This window comes from Hemicordylus capensis, chromosome 3, assembly GCF_027244095.1.
Source record: "Hemicordylus capensis ecotype Gifberg chromosome 3, rHemCap1.1.pri, whole genome shotgun sequence".
NCBI classification, from domain to species: domain Eukaryota; kingdom Metazoa; phylum Chordata; class Lepidosauria; order Squamata; family Cordylidae; genus Hemicordylus; species Hemicordylus capensis.
The window spans coordinates 210792140-210818960 of NC_069659.1; the positions used below are offsets into that span (position 1 = coordinate 210792140).

The following is a 26821-nucleotide window of genomic DNA, read 5'->3' on the forward strand; positions in this document are numbered from 1 at the left end:
CCCCTCTTCTTAAATTAAAACATCTGTGGTGGAGAGAGATCAGATCAGGACTGCAGCACTGGGAGAGAGGGTTAACCTTATCCCAGTGCTGTTTTTCCAATGTAAATTGGTCCCACTCAGCTGCTATTAGTCCTATGAAGAAAATCTGCAATTATTATAAGGGAACAATTTGAATCAGGAAAACAGCATGGCAAAAAGGGGTTTTTTTAAACCCCACCCCCAGTCATAGCTGCTGCTGCTGCTGCTTCTTTAAAGAGATTCTGATCACAGATCTCTCATGTCTCCTCAAGTTGCACCCTCAGTCTGAGTGAACAAATCTGCAGAAGCGTCACAGTTTCAGACTCACACTTCTGGCAGTTGTGAGGGACAGTATCCAGCATGCACCTTTTGTAGAACAGGCTTTTAATGAATAGTGAGCATTCCTAGTTTTGAGTACCTCAAATAAAGGTGTGTGTATTCGATCAGGATGTACATTTGTTTTTGGAATGAATGGGAATCTAACCAAATGGGGCCATTCATCATGTGTTCCAAAATGAAAGTTTGGTTCAATGAATGGAATTGGTTTTCAGATTCAACCTCTATTCACTAACCACTTGTTTCTCTCTCTTTTTAAAATCTACTTTTACTGTCTATTTTTGCTTCTGCAAACTCAGAATATGGCACTATGTTTAGCTCCTGTGGAAAGAGAGACAGCAGCCTAGATTGCCCATCTCCTGGGAAAATCCCCCAATGCATTCCACATGCCTATCTCCAGAGGCCGGGGCATGTCATCCCAGGCTCCGGAATTCTGTGCTGCAGGCATGCAGCACGGATTGTCTGAGAGTGGGGTCCATGCTTCCAGAAACAGACAGCAGTAATCTGTGTGGAAGATAAGCAAAACCAACCTTTCCTTCATCTGTCTGCCACCCCACCCGCCCAATCATGTGAACGACCTCAAAATATTATGGTCCTATAGCTTGGATTATCTTTTTTAAAGGTCTCAGTTGTTTAGAAGCCTTATTCATTCTCTCCTCTACCCAGAACAAGCATCAGAAGTCAGTGCAGCCAGGTAGATAGGTAGACCCTTTAATTACCCTAATTATATTAATTACCTTCCCTCTAATAAAATTTATTTATGTATTTATTTATTTATTTGATTTCTATACCACCTTTCCAAAAATGGCTCAGGGTGGTTTACACAGAGCAATAATAAATAAATAAGATGGATCCCTGTCCCCAAAGGGCTCACAATCTAAAAATATTCAATTTAATGTATTTAATGTATTTGTTCCCTGGACAATGTTCTTTGCTACCCCCTTGCTCCCCTAACCTATTTGTTTTAGAGTCTCTCTTGGTACTTTGTGATTTAGAAGGCTCCCTTGCCTTGTGCCAGTGTCAAAGGATAGTGTGTGACCAACTTGCCCTTTGCCACCACTTTAGTCAGTTAGCCTGCCTCTCTGCACACAAGACCGACGCAAATCATATTGCCTTACTGAGAATAACCACAGCCTTCCTGACTGTTTGTTTGTCTTTTCTTTCTGTTTTTATGATTTTCAGGCGGGGAAGATTATCCTAACATACCGTCAGCAACCACTGAGTATTTTAAAGAGATTTCTCATCTGGGCTATTTTGCTGGTAAGTTGTTGAAGCCTGATGCTTTAAAGATAATAGAATTAGCAGTGCTGCCAGGTCCTCATTATTTTTAATTATAGTAGGTTGCTCATAAACTGCAGATAATCTAAGAGGGGAAGTATTCCAAGGCCTGCTACTGCTGCTGCACATCCTCTCACTGTGCTTCCCTCACACAGCTTCACTGTGCTTTTGAGGTGACAAGGGAAGATGTTCTAAACTATCTTGAAAAACTAAAAATTAACAAATCACCAGGGCCAGATGGCATCCACCCAGGAGTTCTGAAGTAACTCAAATGTGAAATTGCTGATCTCCTAGCAAAAATATGTAACTTGTCCCTACCATCAGGCTCTGTACCAGAGGACTGGAAAGTACCTAATGTAACTCCGGTTTTCAAAAGATCCATGAAATTACAGACCGGTTAGCTTAACTTCTATGCCGGACAAATGGATGGAAGTGTTTCTCTCTTATGTTTCTTTTTTAGATTGTGAGCCCTTTTGGGACAGGGAGCCATTTTATTTATTCATATCTGTGTAAACCACTTTGGAAACCTTTTGTTGAAGAATGGTATATAGATATTAGTAGTAAATATTTGTCATCTAAGGGGACAGGTTCATGTGTGGATTGGTAACTGGTTGAAGGACAGGAAACAGAGAGCAGGAATAAATGGACAGGGGCGTAACAGCAAGAGAGAGGGCATGCCTTCACCTCTTGCCTGTAGGCTCCCCAGAGGCATCTGGTGGGCCACTGTAGGAAAGCGGATGCTGGACTAGATAAGCCTTGGGCCTGATCCAGCTGGGCTGTACTTATGTTGTTACATTTCAAAATTTGCCGATACCATTTTTTATTTCTGATGCCATTTCCCCCCCCAATATGCCAATATTTTTTCTAAGGATTGTAATTCCAATAATTCCAATCCAATATAGGCTTCTAAATAACAGATTGGAATTATATGTCTGATATGGATACCCTTCCAATAGCTATATAGAATATATTCAACTGCACAGGCTAATGTGTAGATCAGACCTGAGTCTAGAGTTTGCACATTTGTTGGAGATAATTACTGGACACAACCATCAAGTTGAGGGTTGCGGGGAGAGATGGCATATGTGAGTATCTTAAAACTCTACTTCTGTGACCAAGATTTGAAAGAATGCTCAGCAGTTTTGTTTTCTGCACTTTTCTCCATAGCATTGTTTGCACAGGAGAAGGTTAGGAGTGTCTCATTTAATAAATGCAATCAAATATGCTAAATACATACCTAGTCATCAAAAAATCTTGGTTTAAGATGAGAGCTAAGATGCTTTCAATTTTCATGTGCTCTAAAAAGCTTGGAAATTGCAAATTAAGGTGCCCAGCTTGACTTCTGTGCCATATAAGCTGAACAGTACAGTCTCATACATTATGCTGCTTTACTAGTACCATGCTAGTATAATGACAGTAGTGTGTGTTATGAGTGTTCTAGAGAGAAGTGGGACCCCAACAATGCCATTAGAGAAAAGACAGCTCTCTCTGTCCATATACTTCACAATTAAACCCAGAGCCCCCCTACCACACTCACTGACTCTAGAGATGATCCAGAAAGGAGGGGAAGGAGTTTACCAAGCTATGTATAGAAAGCCAACTTAGCCAGACAATAGCACCAGTGCCAAATAAGAGGTAAGGATATGGGACTTTAAAATATTGACACCCTGTAGCTACAATGCCAGGAGAGAAGCACAAGAAAAATGGGTAAAATATGTTCAAGCAATCTTTCTGCTCAAATTCCTGGATATTACATATTCAGGACAACCCTTTCCCTGCATCTTGCAAAGGATGTCTGATTCCTGGTCTGCTAAGACAAATCCTGGATATGTAGCAACCTTGCCTGAGTCTTAGTGATTTATGCATAAGAGGTGCTGGTGACAAGTTTTAGGGAGAAATGTGAACTGTGACTTCCAGCACATTCTCTTGCTATCTCCCTGTTAGTTACATTTTTCAATAGCAGTTTTCTCTATAATATCTGTTTTTAACCTAATTTCCCCTTTCCATAACAAGTCCTAAGTTAACCTCTGACATAAAAGCAAAGTTCAAATTCCAGTTACCTTTGTTTTCCCATCTTGCTCCATTCATCAAAGATCGAATTGTTCTTATTAACCTATTTATTATCATTTGGTTAGCTGGCTTCAATTGAATCAATATTAATTACTGTATATCAAATGCAGTCTGAAACACAAACACACACACAGTACTGTTGACATCCACATAGCTTTCAAAGTGTGAAGTGGGCCTACTTAAGACAATGTTGGCACATTCCAGGGAGTGTGAGCAGAGCCAAAGATGACTATCCCTGGAGAAAGAAGAAAGTGTGAAAAAAATACACAGTGTGGAACAATTTGATCAAGAATAAAGGATAGCGACCACAACTTTAAGACTCTGAGAAGCCCAAAGGGCTAAATAAATGTTCATTTGTGAGCCCTTTGGGAACAGGAGACCATCGTATGTATGTATTATTTATTTTTCTATGTAAACCACTTTGAAAACTTTGGGTGAAGAGCGGTATATAAATATCTGTAGTTGTAGTAGTAATTTGAGCCTCCCTCTTATTTCTCTTCTCAGTTGAGTATACTATTTGTCAATATTGATTGCTCACCTTGAAATGCCTAATTGGTATGACCTCCCCAAAATGCATAGAAGGGAAAGGTGCATCAGGGGAGGGAGAAGGATGTGCTCGATCCTAATTGTGCAGTCGATGGGCCAGCTTTGATGTAAAATCTAAACCAACCCTAACTTTAAAAGAAAAGATACCCTGATCCAGCTCGGAGGCATACACATGAATATGTGTAGCAAGAAGAGGAAACTGGTGGGTACTGAACACATGGTTCCTCCCCTGCCATCCAGCCCATGGAACCCTGTTAGGGAATCAGTGATAGCATCAAGTGGCTGTTCAAGAGAAGGGGTGGGGCCTCTAGAGAGAGAGAGGGAGAGAGAGAGAGAGAGAGAGAGTGAGTGTGTGTGTGTGTGTTTTGACAGTTTACTCTAACTTTCGAAAATAAACCATACTTTTCGTCATGTGTATATCCCCTAGCAAACAGCTGATTGGTAGAATTGCTATTTTCTTGGCAAGGCCCTGTCTATGCACAGTTGGATTTGGGCCATAGTTTCTTTCAAGGTTATTGTTCCTTTATATATAAACAACTTTCTTTTCATTTTGAAGCTAATTCATTAAAACAGTTTATTGGGGAAGGAAGATGCTGCTGCCTTTGTTCAAAGGCAAGACCAAGGTATTAACCCAGCAAGGAGAGGGAATAGACAATGTTCCTCATGTTCCTTCCTTTTCTATTTTTGGTTTCACCTGGCTTGGGGCCCATTATATATTTGGTTTCAAAAATTATATCAGTTCTCACCATATTTCATTAAAGCATTTAGCTAGACTGCTGAAAATCTCCTCTTGATGTCCCTTTCCTTCCATTCACCTTATAAGTTATGCACATAATTTATACAATCTGCTTCAGGTCCAAAAAGATGGTTTGCCAAGACACAGACAGGTTTCAATGTGGTTCCACTCAGGAGCTGTACTCATGCCAAATGTTTAACATCATTGACCGTGAAACATAGAAAAGGCCCTGTGACATCAGGTACCTGTCACAAGCAAGCGATCTGATTTGATATTAGTTTTTATAAATGAAGAGTTTTTTAAAGGTTTGTGTGCATTTGCCTTTCAGATTTTTAGTTAGTCTGAATGGTCAGTACATGTATTGTGATGTTAATCAAGAAATCGTACAGTGGCCATGTTCACATGATCTCTTTCCTGCCCTGGAGGGTTAGCCAGGATTAGCAGGTGAGCCTGGCACACATTGGTTCAGATGACATACAAAACTGGAGGTCTGTTCACCTCCAGTTTCACTACCCAAACATCTGAACCCAGGCAACTTCAGTTAAGAGGGGGAATGGACCCACAGTTTCCCTCCCCTAATTGTAGTTGTTACCTTCGGTTTGTAGTGAGCTACCGATAATTACATTTTGGTGGCGCCTCCATTATGTCCAATCCGGGCATTGAAGTTAGCTCGTCCCTCTCGCCGGCTCCTATCCTATTGGCTGCATGGGCTGTCCTTCAGAAGAGAAGAAAGCCTGTACAGCCAGCTCCCCTGCCTCTCTGCCATCTCACTGACTCCAGTAGGTCTAAACTCAGACTGGAGAGTGGGGGTGGGGGAGGTGTGGAAGGACCAGCGGTTCCGTATGTCATCTGAACTGGCTCAATCTCTATTGTTGCTGTGTAGCTAACCAGAATCCACACAATACTGGTTATTAGCTCTGGGGAGCTGATCGTGGAGATCATTCACTTCCAGGGACCTGGATGGAATCCTGGCAACCTGAGCATTGCCCTCACACAAAAGAGCCTTCATTGTGTCACCAGCCACACTCCCATTGGCCCCAGTGTTGGAGTGGGTGACTGCAGCAATTCCGAGTACACTTGGCTGCACTCAGCAATCGCCAGAACATTTTGGAGCTGCTTGGGCCACCCAGGGAAGCAGGGGAGCTGCTGAAGCATGCGGCAGCCACAGTAACGTCTTCCCTGTCACATGGCAATCACCTGTGTTGTGACCCAGCTGATCCCTGAATCATCCCAGCAGGGTGGGGGAGGCAGGCACAATGAAAGGGGCTATCCAAGATTGGATGGACAGGTGGGCTCTGCAATCAAATAGCCCTGTTTGAACCCTGGGGCTGGATTCGGCAAATCCAAGGACCCCAGTGTCTCCTGGACAACACCATCTGTGGTGCCTGCTGCTGTACCGGGCACAGTGCCTGCACCCACAATGGATGCACCTGCTGGGAGGGAAAGAGAGGGAGGGACTGTTCCCTGTAGCTGGCCACTGTGAGTGAGACAATTGATAAGGAGGCAAGGGGACAGCATCCCCATCAGGGACTCATTGCTCTCCAGCTGGGTTAACAGAGGAATATGCCCATTCTTCTGTTTTCCCCCTCCCATCAACTTGGCATTTCCTCCATGCTTTGGCAATATTGCTCATCCTCCACTTGACTGGTGCCATCCCTGCTGCTGCAACAAGGAGTACAATTTCTGGAAGAAGGCTTCAGCCCCTAGTTTCTACTGGTGAAATACAAAAGGGAAGTCCCTTCCAACCAAGGGCACCCTTGGTAAAGGGGCATCAGGGAGACACCTGTACAACTCATCACATCTCCATCTCTCCCTGTTCATATGTTGCACAATCACACGGGCATCCCCCCGTCCTCCCAAGTGGGCAAGCAGCATCCCACGGCACTGGTCTCACAGGCAGTGGACCTGGCCACGTTTGCATGCGTGGTCAGGTCTGCCTGCTAGCATGTCTGTGGAATGTGGGGCTGCTGGCCTGTGCTGTAACTTGAAGGGGTAGGAGTGTGGCTATTGAGGCAGCAGGTGTACATGGGTGTTGCAGATATGAATGTTGTGGTGTGTTGCCAGGCAAAGTGCAGCAAAAAACATTCTGGCTATGTGGCCATGGAGTGTGGATGTTATCAGTGGGTGTAGTCCACTCTGGGTGCGTGCATCTATGAGGGGTGTGCAGGTAATCAAGAACAATGTGGTGCATGGGTTCTCATCACCAGAGGATCTTGACCTTGATCACCTGACCAGATGAGCAGCCAAGATCTAATCCTAGATTAACTATCCTGGTTACTGCCATGGAATATTGCCAGGACTCCTGCCACGTGCAAGTTCTCACAATCACACTGATGTCAGTTAACCTCCATTTTAATTGTTTTTAATGAAAGGCGGTATATAAATTTAACAATCAATCAATCAGTCAGTCAATCAATCAATCATTCAATAACAAGTGCTTCAACAAGTACTGACTCAATCACAAAACAAAATTGTCATTCAAAGAATTACAGGGTTGGTTTGCATTTGATGGTGGCGCTTACTTGAATACCCTGGCAGCACACAGGCTGGTTGCGAAAATGGTAGTCAACTATGCTCTCATAAGATCTCAATTGCAAATTTCATAACAGCCACATGTGTAGCCTAACCCTCTCATGGAGGTGCTAGTTTGCACAATGTGATTACTATGAAATTTGCAATTGAGATGGCTCAAAAAAGGACTCCATAATTATGCAAACCACAGCAGCTGTGAATACAGCCCCCTCTCATGGAGATGTCTGTTTATACAAGCAGTATCTCTGTATGGTCACAGTTGAGCCACAAGCCTGACAACAGACCTTTGCATGCTCCTAAGAGATGCTCACACTGAGGCCAATATAAAATAGGAATGGGCCAATACAATGGTAGAACTGTAATGTCCCTGGCAGTCATCTCATTTTCTGCTGGTCAATGATGTAGAACAGGGATTCTCAATGTTGGGTCCCCAGATGTTATTGGAATTCAACTCCCATGATCTCCAGCCCCAGTGTCCTTTGGTTGGGGATTATGGGAGTTATAATCCAATAACATCTGGGGACCCAACGTTGAGAATCCCTGATGTAGAGAATGACTGCTTCAGCTGCATATCACTATTCATAACACATCTTAGATTATCTTCAAGCTGCTGTGCCCTGATAATTCTGTGACCTGCCCTTAAAGATCTTTGCAACCCCTTCATCTAATGAAGCCACACTCAACATGTACCAAAGGCAGACAGACATACTGTAGTTCTAACCATAATCTACTATTTATATCTGCCTAATGACTATTTTGTTCTTTGTTTACTGAAGCACAGTGATAACAATCTTTGCCATCCTTCCCTGTCAGATCTTGCAGTTCCTCTGAACGGGATGGTGGTTCAAGTTTGTCAAGACTGATTACACCAATCTCAAAGATCCCCCGATTGTGAAATCCTGCCTCTGTGGTGGGAGGTGGAAAGTATCTCTCTGGTCACTTACTCGAATGAGGACTTAAATGATTGATGCATCAAATTAAGAAAATCAATGGAATGTTCGTTTACAAAAAAAAATTAATCAGTTAGCATAGTTCTCAATGCATTCTTGTTTGCCTCAACATAAATGGCAAATGCCTGATTAATAGTGACAGCAAATGAGCTAACAAGAGAGGGGAAATGTACTTGATCAGACATGCTGCAAAAGCTGAACAAGAAGTATAGGGATCTCTCCCTATACAACGCTGATATATATATTTTTTAATTCTAACATTATTCTTGTTCCCCGAAGCTATTACAGTTTATCTGGCATAACAGCCTGTTCACGTATGATGTGGCTTGAACTACCTCTTGTTGCTTAACTCTTGGGCCACTAGGAGTTATCTGGAGAATGGGCTGAAGGCTGATATGACTGCTGAAGCTAAGTAGGCCTGGCTCTGTAAGCAGCCTGGATGAAGGGACACCTGCAAACCAGATGTAAGCTGCTCTGAGTTCCTCAAAGGAAGAGTGGGGTATAAATAAATGCTGTCCATTCAGCAAGCATAACAAATTAGATGTGCTGGATATGTGGGGAATTGGAGCTTTTGGGATTCTTTTTCAATTGGCATTGTTCATTTTGCTTCAGAGAGAACAGAGAGCATCGCTGTACTTCACCTGATTTATTAGAAAGCATTAGTAGAACTGACTGGAGCCAGTCGTACAGGATAAAACCTGTTGTGATGAGCTGCTGGCACACACGTTTAAGGATGCAGGTCTGTTGTTCCTACCTTATGTGATGGTTGCAAAAAACAGCAGTGTCACACATAATGGCACGTAATGAATTTGTTCCTGTGAACTACAGTAAATTTGCCCTATTGTTACTTTTGGTGCGGGAGCATTGTGGGAGAACAGCATACAAATATGTGAAGCTACCACACTGAGTCAGACCATTGGTCCATCTAGTAAACCCTGACCCTAAGAAACTTTCTAGCACCTCAAGCAGCAATATTTTCCAACCTGCTACTCCAAATCATTTTAACTGGAAATGCTGGGTTAACTGGGTTGCTGTTATTAAAAAACCACATTTTAATCTTGGCAGAATGGGTGGTCATCACATTCTGCTTCAATGGTATTTCTCTCTCCCCCTCTCCCTCTTTTGGAGCCTGTCAGCACAAAATGGTAGGGCATAGAAAGAGACCATTGTAGGTGACAAGATGGAAATTATGTGTTTGTTCAACCATGATATAACAAGCCTCAAAGGCACAATTGACTGTAGTGAGCAGAAATATTTCCAAGCCATTGATCCAGCTTCACATACCATGTAGGAAACCCAAACAGTTGCCTGTCAAAGGCAGTTAGCAATGCATTTTTTTAAAGCTCTCTTCCTGTGGAACTCTTTCTGGACCTTGCTCAACAGAAACCTCTGATCTTGATCTTTAGGTGCTCATGTTAGGAAGCAGCTTTGGTCCATCAGTTCTTCACAATCTATTGTTTCATGTTTCCCTCTTCCCCAAGTGACAGAAAGCTCAAGTGGAAGCCTTTTACATGAACAGTTTCTTTTTGTGTTGAGAGTAATAAAAGCTTATGGTGTTTCTCTACTATCTGTTTACAAATTTACAGTTGAATAGAAGGAAGCATGGAGCCCCACAGACTGGAAGTACCATATTTTCACTTATATACCTCATATTATGCATTCCTCCCCCCACAAGGGGTGTGTGCAGGGATCGAAAGGGGTGCAGATTATACAAAATTATGTTTACAAAGGCCATTTATGGTCAGTCCTCAAGAGACTGCAGCGTTCCAGCACAAATAGGGTACAGGGAGCAGTGTTATTGTGAAGGCATTGAACTTGACTGGGCAGCCATGAGAAGCCACTGAGATGGGAGTGGGGAGAGATAGTGTGAGAGAAAGAGTTGCTTTTTATAGACTTAATAGCTCATCACACTTAGGACTGTCATATTCTGGCTTTCCAAATCCAGGTGCCTAATGTGCATATTATGTAAACTGGCTTGAAAATAATTTTTGAGCAGAATAGTGACTGCATGTTTTGCTCCATAACTCCCCTTCTACAAGGGCTAGAGCTTAGCTTTTTAAAGAAAATAATAATAATGAGAGCTGAAATCTTAGTGAATTTTGGTGGGCTAAGCAATCTGGGTGAGATGCTTAAAATCTGTGTAAAACTCAGAATTCCAGGGGGCATGGCACCTCTAGTCACACTGCAGCCCCGTTTGGAAATGCACTTGGGGCACCTGCTAATGAAGGAACCAAGTGGTGATCGCTGCATGTGTGCATGACTCAGCTTTGTCTGGGGCTTTGCCATGGACCCTGCTTCTCATTCTCCAGCTGGGAGTCAGAAGGGGAACTCCCCCCCTCCCCGCTTCACATAACTCCCTCAGGCCTCCAGTGTGGGGAATGCACAGGTGTGAGCTATACATGATTTTTTTTAAAAAAAAAACTTAAATTCAAATTCTCTGCAGATTATAGCTGTGTTCAGAGTAAATACACACACAAATATGGTACTAGCCTTGAAGCAACATCTTCACCAGGCACTCAGAAGTGATTTCAAAGTGTGGGGTAGCAAGACAGTCAAGGCATAGCAAATGTTATGCAGTCAAACATCAAGCAATGGTCTTTTAAAACTTTATGATATATATGCATACACTCAATGAGCCTGTCCTGTGGTATGGTGGGGTCCTCCTGGAAGCTACACTGGCAAGGGGACTGGGTGGGTGGTTGTCTCAAGCAAGTCAGCACTGAGGCGGGGAGAGCAGCAGAACAAGAATATTCCCCTTGCCCTGCTGCTCCCCGCCCCCAGTGTCCTAGAACAGGCTGCACATTTCCATTATATCAGTCAGTAAATCATCCCTGACTGATGTCCTTTTTTCATAACTATCCCTGTGGCAGTTTAGTTCCCACTGGCTACTCTTTGGTGTGGCACTTACTCCTCTGTACCCTACTTCTCAGACTCTTGGTCTTCATCCCTAACTTTGCAGGTAGGCATGGCCTGCATTTCTAGCTATTCCAAAGGAGTACAATCTCTACATCATCCTTATTGGCCTCTAACCTTTCCAAGCCACATGAATCAGCAGGGCATTTTATCTTCCTATGGAGGCATTGCATGATTCTGGAGGTTTCTTGAAGTCTGTGGAGAAATGAAGCATAATTCAGGAGGTTTATAGAATGAACATGGAGTTATGAACCAGCCAGTATTTTATTCGTCTGGTCTGTAAAACTCTGTTCTGTCAGGTAATCAGTAGGCCTGGACAAAACCAGATCAGTAAAATCAGACATGGTCCAATTGTACAAAAATTGGAGACATTCGGAGAGCAAACCTGAACTTGGCCAGCCCAGTTCGGATTGGACTTCTTCTACCCCTTTTGCAAAAAAAATCAGAGCATTCCAGAGCTCCAAATGGTGGTAAGATTCTGCTTTCTCTCTCTTTTTAAGTGATCTCATTAAAGATTTTCCCCCCACTTTTTAAAAGCGATCTCATTAAAGATTTCCCCCCACTTTTTTGCCCATTCACTCACAAGCAGCTGATTATTGGTTTTCTCCTGTGCTTCTCTGGTGTTACATCACTTCCTCTTAGATTCGCTGATGTTACCTCACTTCCCCTTCAACTCTCTGGTGTGAGATAACTTTTCTTTCAGGTTCACAGTGAGTATCTGCTGTTACTTTAAAAATATGTTTTAATGTTTGTCCAAATCTGACCCCAATCCTAACTCTGAACCTGACCCCAACATACAGAAGGATCCAAAGGACCCCAAACCAACATTTTCAGGGTTGGATTAGATCAGTTCGGATCTGATCCTGTCTTTTGTGTCCATGCACAGACTTAGTAATCGGTATGAAGGTATGAAAAGCCAGTTTCCTTCAGATTCCTTCAAACTCTGCTCCTAACCTCCTAGGCTCCAACTATAAAATACTAAGTTCTGCGCTAAACCTGCACCTCACCTGACATATTCCTACACACCCCACCCCCACATGGCAGGTTCTACTGTGACTCTGCTCTGAACTTCCTAGAGACAGTATTTTTCAATTCAAAATTGGCCACCATCATTAAAAACAACATCCTGACATATATTAGGCATTCATTACCTAAGATATCATAAATCAAAAATACTACTTAGATCTCAGTAAGCGAACAATGGTAATTAGAAATGGGCCACATTCATGCACAATGTAACTCTTATTAGAACTCTGATAGAACCACTACCCCCTTTTGATTTACATTTCTGGTTTTGTTTTGTGTTATTATGCCTGATCTCAAAGCCTTAGTAATACCAGTGCACAGGAGTGGTGTCATTTGAATTCATCTATACATGTGAAGTATGTCTAGTGCATATTACAGTACAATCCAAGATTACTGTATTTACAGGCCCATCTACCCATCCTGGTTTCACACTGGGATCTGCAAGGCCAGTCTGCAGAACCTTGGAGAGCTCCAAGAGAACATTGATTTGAAAGAGTCCCAGATCCAACGGGACCTTTTTATGTCTCTTGGCCCTGGCTCCCTCTCTCAGGCTCCACCCCTCTCCTCTATAGTGTGGAACCCTGAAGAGGCAGACTGGGCCTGGAGTACTCTGAGTGCTCTTTCAGCCATCTCCTGTCTGATACATTGCTTATATCAGCAAGTGGGCACTGAAGAGTGAGAGGTTTCTCGTATGTCCTGGATCAAGTTCTCCAGTAAGTCCAACTTAGAAAGGACCATATTTGGAAGCCTGGATCCAGGTTCCCAGAACTCCTTGCCCAGGGCATCCTTGCCACTGGGATCTGGGTCCTGTGCCTCAGCAGCTGGTGTTGGTGACAGGACTTTCTTGGTTCCCCCCCTCAGGATATGAGTCTTGGCTGTCACTTGAGATCAGGGCCATAACTCTAATAAGCAGTGCTGTCTTTAGAGCACTGCTGTTTGCAATCATGTAGTGAACCTGATCTAGCTTTTCTACTTGGGTACCTAGTTTGTTCTACTCAAGTTACTCCAGAGCACTTTGAAGAACAATGTTCAGTGTTTAAGTCAACTTGTTAACACAGTTGTATGCTGGATGTTATCTAGGAAGAAAGGGATCCTGGGAAGAAAGGAAGTCTTTCTTTAGGAAGAAAGACTACCTCCCATTGTATCACACCACAATGTGATTATTCCTGATTTATCTATATTTCTAGGCAGCTCACTTGTTGGAATGACTATGGTTATGAACAATTATATGGGCCTGATTACTGGACATGCATGCCAAGGAGGCAAACACTTTTGCTTTTTTTTTTTAATTAAAAAAAAGCTAGGTTAGTGTTAATAAAATGACTATTATGAGATCTACAAATGTAGTCATAACAAATGTTCTTAAAATAAACATTTTCTAGAGTTTAATCTGGAATATATTCATGAATGGTCTTTTAAACATTGCTGAAATTTCCCCACCCCCAACACAAACTGAGATCCTCTCCCCACACTGAAATATGGGGTGGTGCTCCTGGTTCTGCATAGAACACAAGTGAAACTCTGTTTCATATGGGTTGGGTATACTTTACTTACAAGGAGGATATAAAAGAAAGCTTGTAGTTCCTCACATGGTCAGTCATTGTGGCTTTGCAGTGAATTATAGGTCTGCCATCAACTATCTGATCTTGCCCTTCCAGACTAGATGGCACTAATGAACATTGTCATGACACAAAATCAAATCTAATTTCATTTTGTGAGGGACAGCTGTGACTTTTGCTGTAAATATGATCCTATTGTGGGGTTTTTTTTTCTGCTGCAGTGATGGATAGTTGCAAGTAATGCTCAGAAATGTTACCATCACTTGCCATTACAAGCACTTGAGTATACATGAAAATAGGCCAATTCCTACCCACCCTCAAATCATTTCTTACAACCTGTCATATTCCTAAAGCTCAAGGCAGGAAAAACACTTTCTTATGCTGGTGTAGTATAGCAGTTACAGTCTTGGGGTGTGAGCCTAAAATAAAGTATCTCAGATCTCAAACCAAGGACCTTGGCAGCCAGATCCCACTATCTGAATCTCTGTGCTATTAAAGCTTTTTTTTTTTTAAAGCTAGGTGTGTTTATCTGCGATTCTTGGGCATCATCTAGACAGCTACCAAAAGAAAGTGCTACACACAAGCTTATTGTGTCTGCCTTTCCCAAAGGGAGACCTGCTGTGTCAACAGTTGGTCAGGTGAGCCAACAATACTTCACCGAGCATGTTAGCCTCTCAGAACCTATCCCTCTCCTTTTGTCTCATTAGCTTGACACAATGAGAACTAAATTGCTGCTGATGGTGGATCTGTCCCTGCCCACCCGTCCACTCTCTGCTCCTGTCCTTGCCTCCACACCCTGCAAACTGCTCATCAGATGCTGACCCTCTCTTTGCCACCACCCACCACTACTGGGAATCACTGAATTTCTCTCCTCATGTTCCTGCTTCTTTGTCAATGGAGTACCTAACCACCTGTCACCCCTGACAAAGCTCCTCAGTTCAAATCTCACATCAACCATGAACTCTCCAGGTGGCCTCAGGGAAGCCTCTCCGCTGTAGTTTCCCACATTTGTAATATGGCAGCGATAATACTGGCCTCCTTTTGGGGTTGCTGTAAGGTTTGCTACAATACGGTGTGTGTAGCACTTTAAGCACTGTGAAAAAAGAGTGTTATTATAGGGAAGTAGGGAACTGCATTATACTGAGCCAGACCTTTGGATCACCTTGTTCAGTTCTGTCTAGTGACTGGCAGTGGTTCTCCAGGGTTTCAGGCAACAGTCTTTCTCAGCCCTACCTGAATATGCCAGGGATTGAACCTGGAATTTTTTTGCATTCAAGGCAGGTGCTCTACTACTGAGCTGCGACCCCGTCCTCAATAATAATATGATTATTAATTCTAATTACAAGTCATTATTATGAAAAAGCTGCAGGAAAGGTTCCAGAGGGGTTGTCTTGTTAGTCTGATCTGTTTGTCTCCGTTCATAAAATAAACTGGACTTCACTTAAATGAGATATGCTGTGAAGGCAATAGCTTCAACTTAGGGCAAATGGCTACTGTTAACCCATATTATAGTTCGCAGCAGGAGTTTGTGGGCCAAATTAAGCACTATGTGGATGTTATCTGAACAGTTGCTTGCCCCTGAAAAGCTGTATTAACTAATGAAGAATAGATGAAGAATAGAAGAAGGAGATGCTTCTCTCCTAACGTACAGTTTATTTTATGAATGGAGACAAACAGATCAGACTAACAAGACACCACCTTTCCCCAGCTCCCCCATGTATCAAGATTTCCCCCACCAATGTGCTTTTCTCCTCACAGGATAAAAGATGCAGAGACCCTGTGTCTTTCCTCTTTTGGCAGGAAAGCAGCTGGGGTTGTACTGTTGAGCAAACAAATTATGGGAGGAGAATTCCCTGGTTTCAGGGGACTTCTGTTTCTGCAAACACTGGTGTGTAATCCCTATACCTGAATTTCCACAACATGTCATAAAATTCTAATTTGGAATAATCTGCTGCCAGAACTGTGAAGGTGGTTTCTTAAACTTCAAGAGCGACACGTCTACATGCTTAGCTTTATGGAATTGACCTACTGGAATAAAACTGATTGTGAACAAGACCTTTGTGAGAGAAATGTGAAATGAAGAGATTGTCCCAAGATCTGTGTTGTTGAACAATGTTTGGTTTTGAACAGTGGCACCTCATTGTGGAACTCACTGCTTTGGAAGGCTTGCCAGGCTGACTTGTTTACTTGCAACAAATTAGTTAAAGCTTACTTTAGTTTAATGGAAAAGGATGTGTTTTTATGGATGTACATATGTGACCATATTATGTGTTGAAGTGTACATCTGTGTTGTATTTCATGCGGTGCGGTGACTTTCTCTGCTGTGTCAAAGCTTTGAGATCATCATTGTTATGCTTGTGGTTTACAACACCACACTCCTCATCAGTGATATACCTGAAGTTGAGAGTGAGGGCAGGTTCTTTCTTCCAGCATTACCCTGTTCTTCAGTTTTCAGTCTACAGTAGGCTGTAATTATCAACCAACCAGGGAGTCCATAAAAGCTGAACAGTGTGTTAAAGAGCAACATTTAAAGAGGGACTACCTGCACTGCAGTCTCCATGGCAATGAGGAATCACAGTTTTTAACATGTCCTGTTATATGAACAAACAACGTGTGTTGTGGGATTGCACATCCTAAGTAACCCACAATTGTTCTTTCAGTAGCATATGTGAAACTAGTTTATATGTGCATGTCGATGCAATTACGTAAGCACTGATGGCTGTGGTTAAGTATTGATTAACACTTATCTGGTCAGGTATCTGCAACCTATACCTGCTATTTTTAACTGCATTATGATGGGTTTTATTTTGTATGTTTAGGCTATTTTTAATGGTTCGTTATGAGTCACTTCTGATTGTCATATGGGCTGAAAAGCAGCCCAGCATTAAATGAATGAATGAAGTTTTTAAAATATACTTTGTTGAGCCCCTGGTGGCGCAGTGGTAAAACTGCCGCCCTGTAACCAGAAGGTTACAAGTTCGATCCTGACCAGGGGCTCAAGGTTGACTTAGCCTTCCATCCTTCCGAGGTCGGTAAAATGAGTACCCAGAATGTTGGGGGCAATATGCTAAATCATTGTAAACCGCTTAGAGAGCTCCAGCTATAAAGCAGTATATAAATGTAAGTGCTATTGCTATTGCTAAGTGCTATTGCTAAATATACTTTGTTGGTTTTCTTTTCATGCTAATGTAACATGCTATTTTGATATTGGTCTTTCCTACAGTGCTCTCTTGCTGGTTAAGGGTCTGGAAATTGAACAAAAATATATGCTAGTAGTCTTAAATAAATCAGTTTTAATTGAGTTGAGGCCAGGTTTTACATTATGGAGACTCACCAGCAACTTTTCAGCACCTCACTGGTAGAGCACTTGCTTGCTGTTTGTAAAATGCAGTTTTCTTGCAGGTAGGGTTGCCACCTCTGTTTAATGGCCCTTATTTTGTGCCTTTCACAACAGTTTGGAACCCAGGAAATAAGCATATGAAAAATTATAGATGAAATGCCTCTTCTTTGTTATTTTATTTTATTTTTCAAGTATGTACACCTCCCTTTTCAATCCAAGCAAGAGCTCCAAGTGGCTCATCAGATCAATATTTTTAGAATTAACAGTGGTGCAGTCGTATGTCTAAATCTACACCCACTTTAACACTAACTGTGGTTAGCTGTAATCAGAGTTTGTAAACCAGCTTCTAAACAAGCTTAGAAGGCAAAGAAGCAATCAATGGCCGCATTCACACATAACAGCAAACCGTGGGTAGACAAACTTGAGGTTACTTTTTGTAACCGTGAATAGCATCGCAGACGTTCGTCCAACCACAGCCCAGCAACCTCTAGTATTTAGTGCAGGGGAGCCACTGCCTCTTCCTGGTCTGCCAAGGCCACATCGTAGCAAGCTCCATAGCGCTTTCATCACCAGACTGTGAGCAAGGCATCAGAATGTCTGCAGGGCAACAGCCATTGGCCATGATCTTCAAGGGGCTGTGCCGAATGTGACTGTACCTTTTCAGATCGCCTGCCCTCGGCAGGGAAGAGGATTGATTGACCGATCATATTTCGATACCACCTGATATGTACATCTCTAGGCAGTGTACAAAATTTAAAATTTATTTAATTCAAATTAAAATACATAATAAAAACAATAGAATAAAATAAATATTAAAACAAGTTTTAAAATTATTAAAATTAATTCTAATTAAAAGCCTGTGAAAACAGGAGAGTCTTGAGGTTCTTCCTGAAAACAAACGGAGAAGGAGATGCTTTTATTTCAGTAGGGAGCATATTCCAAAGGCCCGGGGGCAGCCACAGACAAAACCCAGTCATGGGTTGCCACCAGATGAACTGTGGCATCCGTAACTGGAACTCTCCAAAGGATCACAACAGGTGGTAGGGTTTATAACAAAGGAGGTGTTCTCTTAAATAGCTTGGACCTAAACAGTTAAGGGCTTTATAGGTAAGAACCAGCACTTTGTATTTCACCCGGAAACATATCGGCAGCCAGTGCAGTTCTTTCAAAACTGGTGTTATGTGTTCCCTTCGTGTTGCCCCAGAGACTAATCTGATTGCTGCATTCTGTACCAATTGTAGTTTCTGGACTACACACAAAGGCAGCCCCATGTAGAGTACATTACAGTAGTCAAGTCTGGAGGTTACCAGCATTTGTACCACTGTTTTAAGGTCATTCACCTCTAGAAATGGACGTTAATGATGTATCAACCAAAGCTGATAAAAAGCGCTCCTGGGCACCGCCTCAACCTGAGCAACCAGGGAGAGCTTTGGGTCCGGGAGCACTCCCAAGCTGCATACCTGATCTTTCAGGGGGAGTATAACTCCACCCAGAACAGACAGATCTAAACCATCTCTTGGGTCCTGTCCCCCCACAGTCAGTACCTCCATCTTATTAGGATTCAACCTCAGTTTGTTATCCTTCATCCAGCCCATTACTGCCTCCAGGCAGGCATTTACAGAAGATATGCCATTTCCTAATGAGGTTGGCATGGAGAAGTAGATCTGGGTGTCATCAGCATATTGATAACACCCAGCACCAAACTTCCTGATGATCTCTCCCAGCGGTTTCATGTAGATGTTAAAGAGCGTTGGTGATAGTATGGAGCCTTGTGGAATGCCACACTTCAGTTCTTGCTTAATGGAACTACAGTCCGCAGTAACAAGCGACACTATCTGGAATCTGCCAGAGAGTTAGGAGCAGAACCACTGTAAAACAGTGCCACCCAATCCCACCTCCCCTAGACAGTCCAGAAGGATACCATGGTCAATCAAAAGCCTATATATATATTCAGTTTTTCCACAATACAAAAAAGAAAACCCAAATAGAACAAACAAACAAACAGAAAAAGGGGGAAAGAGCACATAAGGACTTCCATCTCATCATCGAAACAAGTATCAATAACAATACCCAAGTCTTGCCTGTAGTTTCATCGTTCTCCCCCACCCCCGGTAAATCATACAGAAATCAGCTCTGAGACGTTTTTTAAGCATTTGTTGTTACCCCTCGAAAGCCTGATAAAAATTCATTTTATAATGTGTTTTTAAATAAACAAGAAGAGGGTCCCAATCCCTTTTAAAAACTTCAAGTTTATTTCTTAATAATGCTGTTAATTTTGCCATTTCTGCCAATTCTAATACTTTAAGTATCCAGTCCTCTACTCGGCAATGACTGTCCATTTGCGAGCAAATGTCAGTCTTGCTGCTGCTGTCAGATACATAAAGAGGATCCAGTATTTCCTCGGCAAAGCATTGTTGTCAATACCTAATAGTATTGTTTCTGGGCTCTTGGGAAAAGTCATTTTAAACACTTTTTTGAGTTCATTATAAATTAAATCCCAATAGCCTTTAGACTTTTTACAAGTCCACCATAGATGTATATAGGAACCCTCCTCTTTTTTACACTTCCAACATTTATTTGACACGTTCTTGTAGATTAAGGCCAACTTCTTGGGAGTTAGATGCCATCTGTACATCAACTTGAGATTATTTTCCTTTAAACTAGAACAGGCAGTATATTTCATGTCTTTTATCCATAACTTTTCCCATTTCTCCAAGTCAATATTATAACCAAAGTCCTGAGCCAATTTTACCATAGAAGTTTTCACTACTTCCGTTCTTGTATCTTCCTATAATAACAGACCATACATCTTAGAGACTAGTTTTCCTTCCTTGTCACACAACTGTTCAAATTCCAACTTTGACTGGTTAAAACCTTTTTAAAATCTTGCTTAAATAAGGCGCTGATCTGATGGTACTGAAACCAAGAGATATTCCAGTCCTGCATAAGATCTAGTTTTTTGAGTTCGTATTTTGTGCCTTGAAGAACGAGCAGTTGTTGATACGTGGGCCATGTCTGTTGCATATTTTTCTGTTTTCTAGATATAACTTCCAGTGGAGACACCCATAGTGGAATTTTTGGTTCTAACACAAGTTTGTTTTTCATCCATACCATATATAGACTTTTTCTAACATCATGATTTAAGAAATCTTTATTTACTTTTACCTTATCATAAAATAGATATGCACGCCAACCATATCTTATATAGAATCCTTCCAAATCCAACAGTCTTGGGTTTTTTAATGTAATCCATTCTTTCATCCAGCTTAGACATACGGTATTGCTTCAAAATATAACTTAAAGTTTGGTAGCGCAAACCCTTCTCTCTTCCTATCATCAGTTCGATTTTTAAAGTTTATTCTTGGTTTTTTACCTTTCCAGACAAAATTCTTTACAACTTTATGCCACTGAGCAAAAATTGACGTTGTATTTATTATTGGTATTGTCTGGAAGAAGTATAACAATTTAGGAAGAACATTCATTTTAATAACTGAAATTCTTCCACTTAATGATAAATTCAATCTATTCCATCTGCATAAGTCCATCTTTATTTCCTTCCAGATTTTAATGTAATTATTTTGAAATAATAAGGCATTGTTTGTTGTAAGCGCCACTCCTAAATATTTTACCTTTTTTTCCACATTAAAACTAGATCTCAGAACAAATCTTTCAATATCTTCTTTATTCATATTTTTAGTTAGTACCTTTGTCTTATCCTTATTTATATAGAACCCTGCCAAATTATCATATGATTCTAATATTTCCAATTTTGTATCAATTGATTCTAGAGGATCTTGTAAAAACAAGACTATATCATCTGCAAAGGCTCTTAATTTATATCTTTGTGTCCCTATTGACAGTCCTTGTATTTTGGTCTCCTCCCTTATCATCCTGCACATGTGTTCCTAGACCAATATAAATAAAGGAGACAGGGGACAACCTTGTCTAGTACCTTTTTGAATACTAAAATAGTCTGTAAGTTCTCCATTAACCTTATTTGCTTTTTGTTCAGAATATATGGACCCAATTGCCCTGATATAGTTAGCTCCAAACTCTACAATTTCCAGGGTTGGAAACAGAGAGATGCAAAAGGATCAGAAGAATCACACTCCCTCTGTTGATAGCCAGTTGGAAATCATCCATCAGGCCGACCAGGGCAGTCTCAACCCCATAGCCCACTCAAAAGCCAGTTTGAAATGGATCTAGATAATCTGCATCATCCCAAACTGCCTGAAGCTGAGAGGCCCACTCTCGACAGAGAAGAGGCATTAAATCCCTTTAAATGGCATTTAAACCCTTCTCCTGACAGCAATTGCACCACTAATAGCACCTCATAAGAGCCCCACAGCAAAACAGTCCTGCACAAGAACAATTACTGGCAATGGGGGGCAGGGGAGGGAATGGAGAGGGGCACTTTTTTTCTGTACTCCGGGAAGTGATCATGATGACTTCCTAGGAAGGAATATGTATATGAGGGAGGGCAAAGGGTCCTGGGGTCTGGTCCACTGTAACAAAGGATACTCTTTCAATGGCAGACCTGGACAAAGCAGTCCAGGAACACACGAGCACTTTCCTGCCTGTGCCAGCTTGCTGGCCGGGGATGAATCTTCTTATGAGAGGGCCAGTACATTGGGGAGGACCAGAGGCTCAGTGAGCTTCGGGCCTCTGTTGGACTGTACTTTCATGAGGTAGGCCATCCAAATCAAGGGGTGCCTGCTTATGTGGGGCCCCTGTTCTCTCTGGTAAATAATATAACTTTTACACCATGACCCCCTCCTCTCCAGGCAACCCTTTTATACTTCCAAGGAGTAGTGGCTGCTCCTTATGTCCGGGCGTCCCAGGTGGGCAGACCAGGGAAAGGCCAAAGTTGGGGACAGAGCTTTACTCTCATTAAAATATCCTGAGTTTGGACCAGCATTGCGGTGTATGTAGATTGGCTATCACAGGGAATCATGGGTGAGGGGAACCCTGATGATCAGCGATCTCAGGAAAGTAGTAGGGTGGCCATACCGCACAAAACCAACCATGGATATGTGCCAATGGATGACTGGACTGGCAAAGGGACTGCTTCTTCAGGATTCACTAGGACAGGGAAAGGTGTCGCTGCAGTACCCGTCGCCACAGCTTGTTTGTGTCAAGCCACCAGACTAGGCAGCAGCTGCCATATGGCCTGCATGGATGTCTCCATGGCTTTTCACTCTCATGAGAAAGCAGTCCTTGAGAGAAGGAGCATTGTTGCACATTATTAACAATTCAGCTCCATTCCTGTGTACCCCAGGATGGTTCTTCTCACCAGTAGTGCATGGGTCTCTCCTTGGCCTTTCATTCTCATGAGAGAGCGGTCAGCTCCAGAGCAGCATCCAACATCATCACAAAGGAGGAATCTCTCCTGTGACTTGAGGCAATGCTGCTCCTGCTAGATGGTTCTTCTCATGAGTAATGCCAGAGACTGTGTTCTTTCCCCCAACAAGGGCTGCTCCCCCTTCCCGAACTTTATTGTTGTGGGGGGTGGGGGGGAGAGAGAAGAGCCATTCATAAATTCCTGGATGGGGCTGTCTTTTAAACCCCAGCATGGGTATGATTACCCTGCCATATGTTCTTTGCAGTGATCAGATTCGAGTTTCCTGGTTTATGATGTCACTGCAACTGCATGTGCTTGTAAACATACTTCTTTATCGATTCATTTTTGGAGACCAAAACAAATATGCCCATCTTGCCATCCCGTCCCCATTCTCTTCTGATTGCCAGAGGGGGAAACAAGAGACACAGTGGAAAGCGGGCATCCCACAACGTGACTTTTCCCTTTGACAGGCTTAGAAGCTTGGGATGGGACAATGCAGGGTCCCTTTTGCTGGGCAACAGCTTGAGTGGCACAGAGACATGGGGTGGGGTAAGTGCTCAGAGAGGTGGCCATTGAGAAGCAAAGCAGGCATGAAGCAGGCAGGTTCCTGGTCTGATCTGGGCTGTTCTTTCTTTGATTTTAGTTCCAAAAATAGCATGAAACCCTGGTTATGGTGGCATCTATGTTCGGACATAATACACAGTTCGGCATCTGCATTCAGATGCCTTCAAACCTCAGATTGGAGCAATGAAACACTACAAACCGAAGGTCCAAATTGGAGTTTGGCAAGGGAAACCACAGGTAGCTTTTGTCACAAAACCACAGTTTCACACATTTGGACATACAAGAATTCTAACCTCTGCCCCATTCAACTCCAGTTTGGCATTACGTTATGAATGCCTCCAGTGGTTAGCATTAATGTTGGTTGGAAACACAGTGCCACATCTTTTGAATTCACACACAAAAGAAGGAAAGAGGAGGCAATAATCTGTGTATCTGTCACAGTCTTCTAATCATGATGACAGAGAATGTCATAAGTGACAGAAAATGTTACACCTGTACCAGGCCTTTGCATGGAAGTTCCTAAAAAGTAAAATAATCCATTTCCAGTTCTGATTAAAACTACCTGTGAAAATATTCCATATTCCCACTGGCTTTTGCAATTGTTTGCTGTTGGCTAAATAGTGAAAAGCTATAAAAAACAGTCATGAATGAACCTTTCCTTTCCTTTCCTTTATGATCAGTTCCTAACTACAGAACCACCTCTCTTTCTTTCAGTCTCCTCCTCCCACATTTGCTTTCAAAACATCTTCATTCATCCTTAGAATATTAAACCTGAAGCATTCATTAAGCTACCTCAAAGCTGATGGAACAATAAATCCATGACTGTAGTGGATTAAAGCCTTTGTCTCAGATCTAGCTCACATGAAGGAAAGAAATGCTGAATCATCCCTGCTGAGCTGCCTGGCTAGGCTTCTCCTAAAAATATTCTATATTCCTAGTAGATTTAAAATGCTGTCGCCACCACCCTTCTTATCAACAGAGCTTGAACCTCCCTGGGCTTGGGGTGGAATCCCAGGGAAAATTCTCTTTATTTTGCTCTTGGGCAAGTACAAAAATCTCCCACATGCAAGCCTGCACATGGTGAGAAAACTGATAGTTTCTGACCATTTGAGGACTTGATTGCACCAGAGGAATACCTCTTTCCTGAGAGAAAAACCAACTCAGAGAAGTTTATAAAAAGAAAAGAACTTTTAAAAAAAGTTTTACTGTATTGCGTTACTACAGACTGTTTCCATCTAAGGCTTTCTCAGCTTTTAAATACAATTAAAAATACTTAGTAAGTTACAAAAATAGGTTGTCTTTATGCAGACTTAACTGTTTATAGAGACATTTGCAACACCCTAGGTAGTGTGGACATAGGCTAGTGTTTCTTATTTTAATTATGTTACAGGTAAACAATAATAGAACAGTATCAGGAATATGCAAAAGCATGCACACCAAAGAAATAGACGTTTCTAATGCAAAGTCTGACTAAACAAACCTTTCCCTAAATTAATTTTCCCAAAGCCTTGAACTCACTAAACTCCAGATGAGAATTTAAGCTTCCTGCCTTTCTATCTTTCAAGGATCTACAGAGTCATTCTCCTGCAGCCAACTTCCATGTCCACATGTCCTTCCGCCTAGCTTCTTTCTAACAAAGACCTCTCTTCTTCCTGGCAACAGCTCCCTAGTTCCCACCCACCTAGTGTGCTGCTTGGCTGAACTCTGGAGTTCACCAGCCTGTCAGTCAAGACAGGATTCACTTCTGCTTAACTCTTTAGCGGGAGGGGAGTCTGATTACTACAATGACATTTTAAGTCTGTTGACAGATCTTTTAAAAGTGCTGAATTTTCCACAGTCTACTGATTAAACATTTGGAACCATCGGGCTGTTAGCTGGCAACAAAATGAACTTCTAATAATATATTATTTTTAAAACATCAGTATGATGGATTATTTACTTTAAACGGAAACAGGAAAATTCCATGTTTCAGCCTGTGTAGGTTACTGATATTATAGTAATACACTCGGTTAATACAGGCTATGAATTGAGGAAAGCAAGGGACTTGTCCAGCACCTGGAAGACCACAATATATGTTTGGAAGGCCGAAATATTTGTGTTTGGCTTGGAGGCTTGCAAGTTGTGTAGGCTGCCCTGGTGATCTCACTGCTCGCATCTCAACCTTCATTTTCACTACTGGAAACTTGGCTGGCAGAGTGAGAAATCCTATAGTTCTCCCTCTGATCTTTTTTGAATGCTCCCCTTAGCATGATGACTAGGGAGTATGTACCTGTAAAACTGGGAGGTCATTCACACAATCAAAGACTAAGGGTATTCAAACGCTTAGCCTAACCAAGCTAGGACAGCCTGAGCCCAGCCTAGGTTAGGTTGCATATTTGAAGCACTGGGAGAAAGTTCACTCCTGGCGTTTTCCCTGTGGCAAGCCCTACTTTTTAACTCGTCATTTAGCTGAGGTTAATTGAACCTGTGGTTCGCTTAACCTCATCCAGCGATCATCTAGGAGATTGCTGCTGGGTTAAACCGCCATTTCCAGCAGCGGGCCAGGCAGAAAGAGCAGCCATACTGAGCATGGTGGCTACTCTAACGAGAGCAGCCACTATGCTCGTGCCCCGAGGCCCCCTAGGATGCAGGAGGGGAGGAGTCCTCCTGCTCCCCGCATCTCCCTCCACAGCACACTACGCATGTGGGTGCGAGGTGCAGCAGAGGGCAGACAGTCACTGCTCATCTGCCAGGGAAGGCAGGCAAGCTCCTGCCTGCCCCACAACCTGCTTTCCCTCCCCAACGAGGTTGGGTGAAAGACCTCACTGTGTTTTATCCGGGTTTGGGAGTTGTGTGTGCTCCCAATTTTTGGTTGTGTGGAAGCAAAGTAAGAGGAAAACCTGGGTAGAAGTGATTGTGTGAAAGCAAGGTAGGAGGAAAACCTGGATAGCTTTTCCCCCTACCTTGCTTCTATCCAATCACTTCTACCCAGGTTTTCCTCCTACCTTGTTTCCACACAACCAAAAATTGGGAGCACACACAGCTCTAAACCTGGATAGAACAATTTTTGATTGTGTGAATGACCTCTGGAGCTTTCGTGCAGTTGTACTCCCTCTTGTCCCAAGGCAAACAGAGCTGTGGCAGCAAATAACTTCTCTCCCCCCCCCCACCCCCACCACCAAATCTGATACTGGCCTCACAGCTGCCTTGAATTACAATGCGCTGTCACGTGTATAGGGTGATTTCATCAACCTGATTTATTTAATTAATTTAGAGTTTTAACACTGTGCAGAAGGTACATGACAAAGTGCAGCATTAACTATTTCCTTCAGCAATAGATTTATTTGAGTCCTCAGCCAAGAGCTATGTGAATACCTAAAGCAGATTTTAAGTCTTGCTGATCCTCCTGGACTCAAGCACATGGTGTTGAGAAGAGGACTAGACCAAATGCTCCAGGGGCTTAGAGGTGATGTTGCTACTGTGAGGCCTTCCTTCCAGTCTTGCTCTGAATAAAGGGTTCTAGCAAGCCCCTGGGATATAGGTCTTTGAGGCTCCATTTCTCATAAAGGGATAAACAGACGGCTGGATCTGAACTATAGCTCAGTTCCTGAACGTTTTCTACACTAGGGTCCA

General features: G+C 42.5%; 1 protein-coding gene and 1 long non-coding RNA gene across 12 annotated transcripts in view; one reads left to right on the top strand and one right to left on the bottom strand.

Moving 5' to 3' along the window:
- LOC128352324 (heparan-alpha-glucosaminide N-acetyltransferase-like) overlaps positions 1–26821 on the top strand; it is a 255724-nt gene that overhangs the window by 214045 nt on the left and 14858 nt on the right. For 8 of the 11 annotated variants that reach the window (XM_053312818.1, XM_053312824.1, XM_053312825.1 and 5 more), the window contains one exon: positions 1537–1614. The exons of 1 other annotated variant lie outside the window; for it this stretch is intronic. In XM_053312818.1, the coding sequence (XP_053168793.1) occupies positions 1537–1614 (78 nt within the window). Of the gene's footprint in view, positions 1–1536; positions 1615–3906; positions 4170–26821 lie in introns of those variants that run through there. 2 more of the 11 variants (XM_053312826.1, XM_053312828.1) reach the window with 1 other exon arrangement.
- Positions 1–26821, bottom strand: part of LOC128352327 (uncharacterized) — a 66267-nt gene that overhangs the window by 14506 nt on the left and 24940 nt on the right. The gene's annotated exons all lie outside the window — the stretch shown is intronic.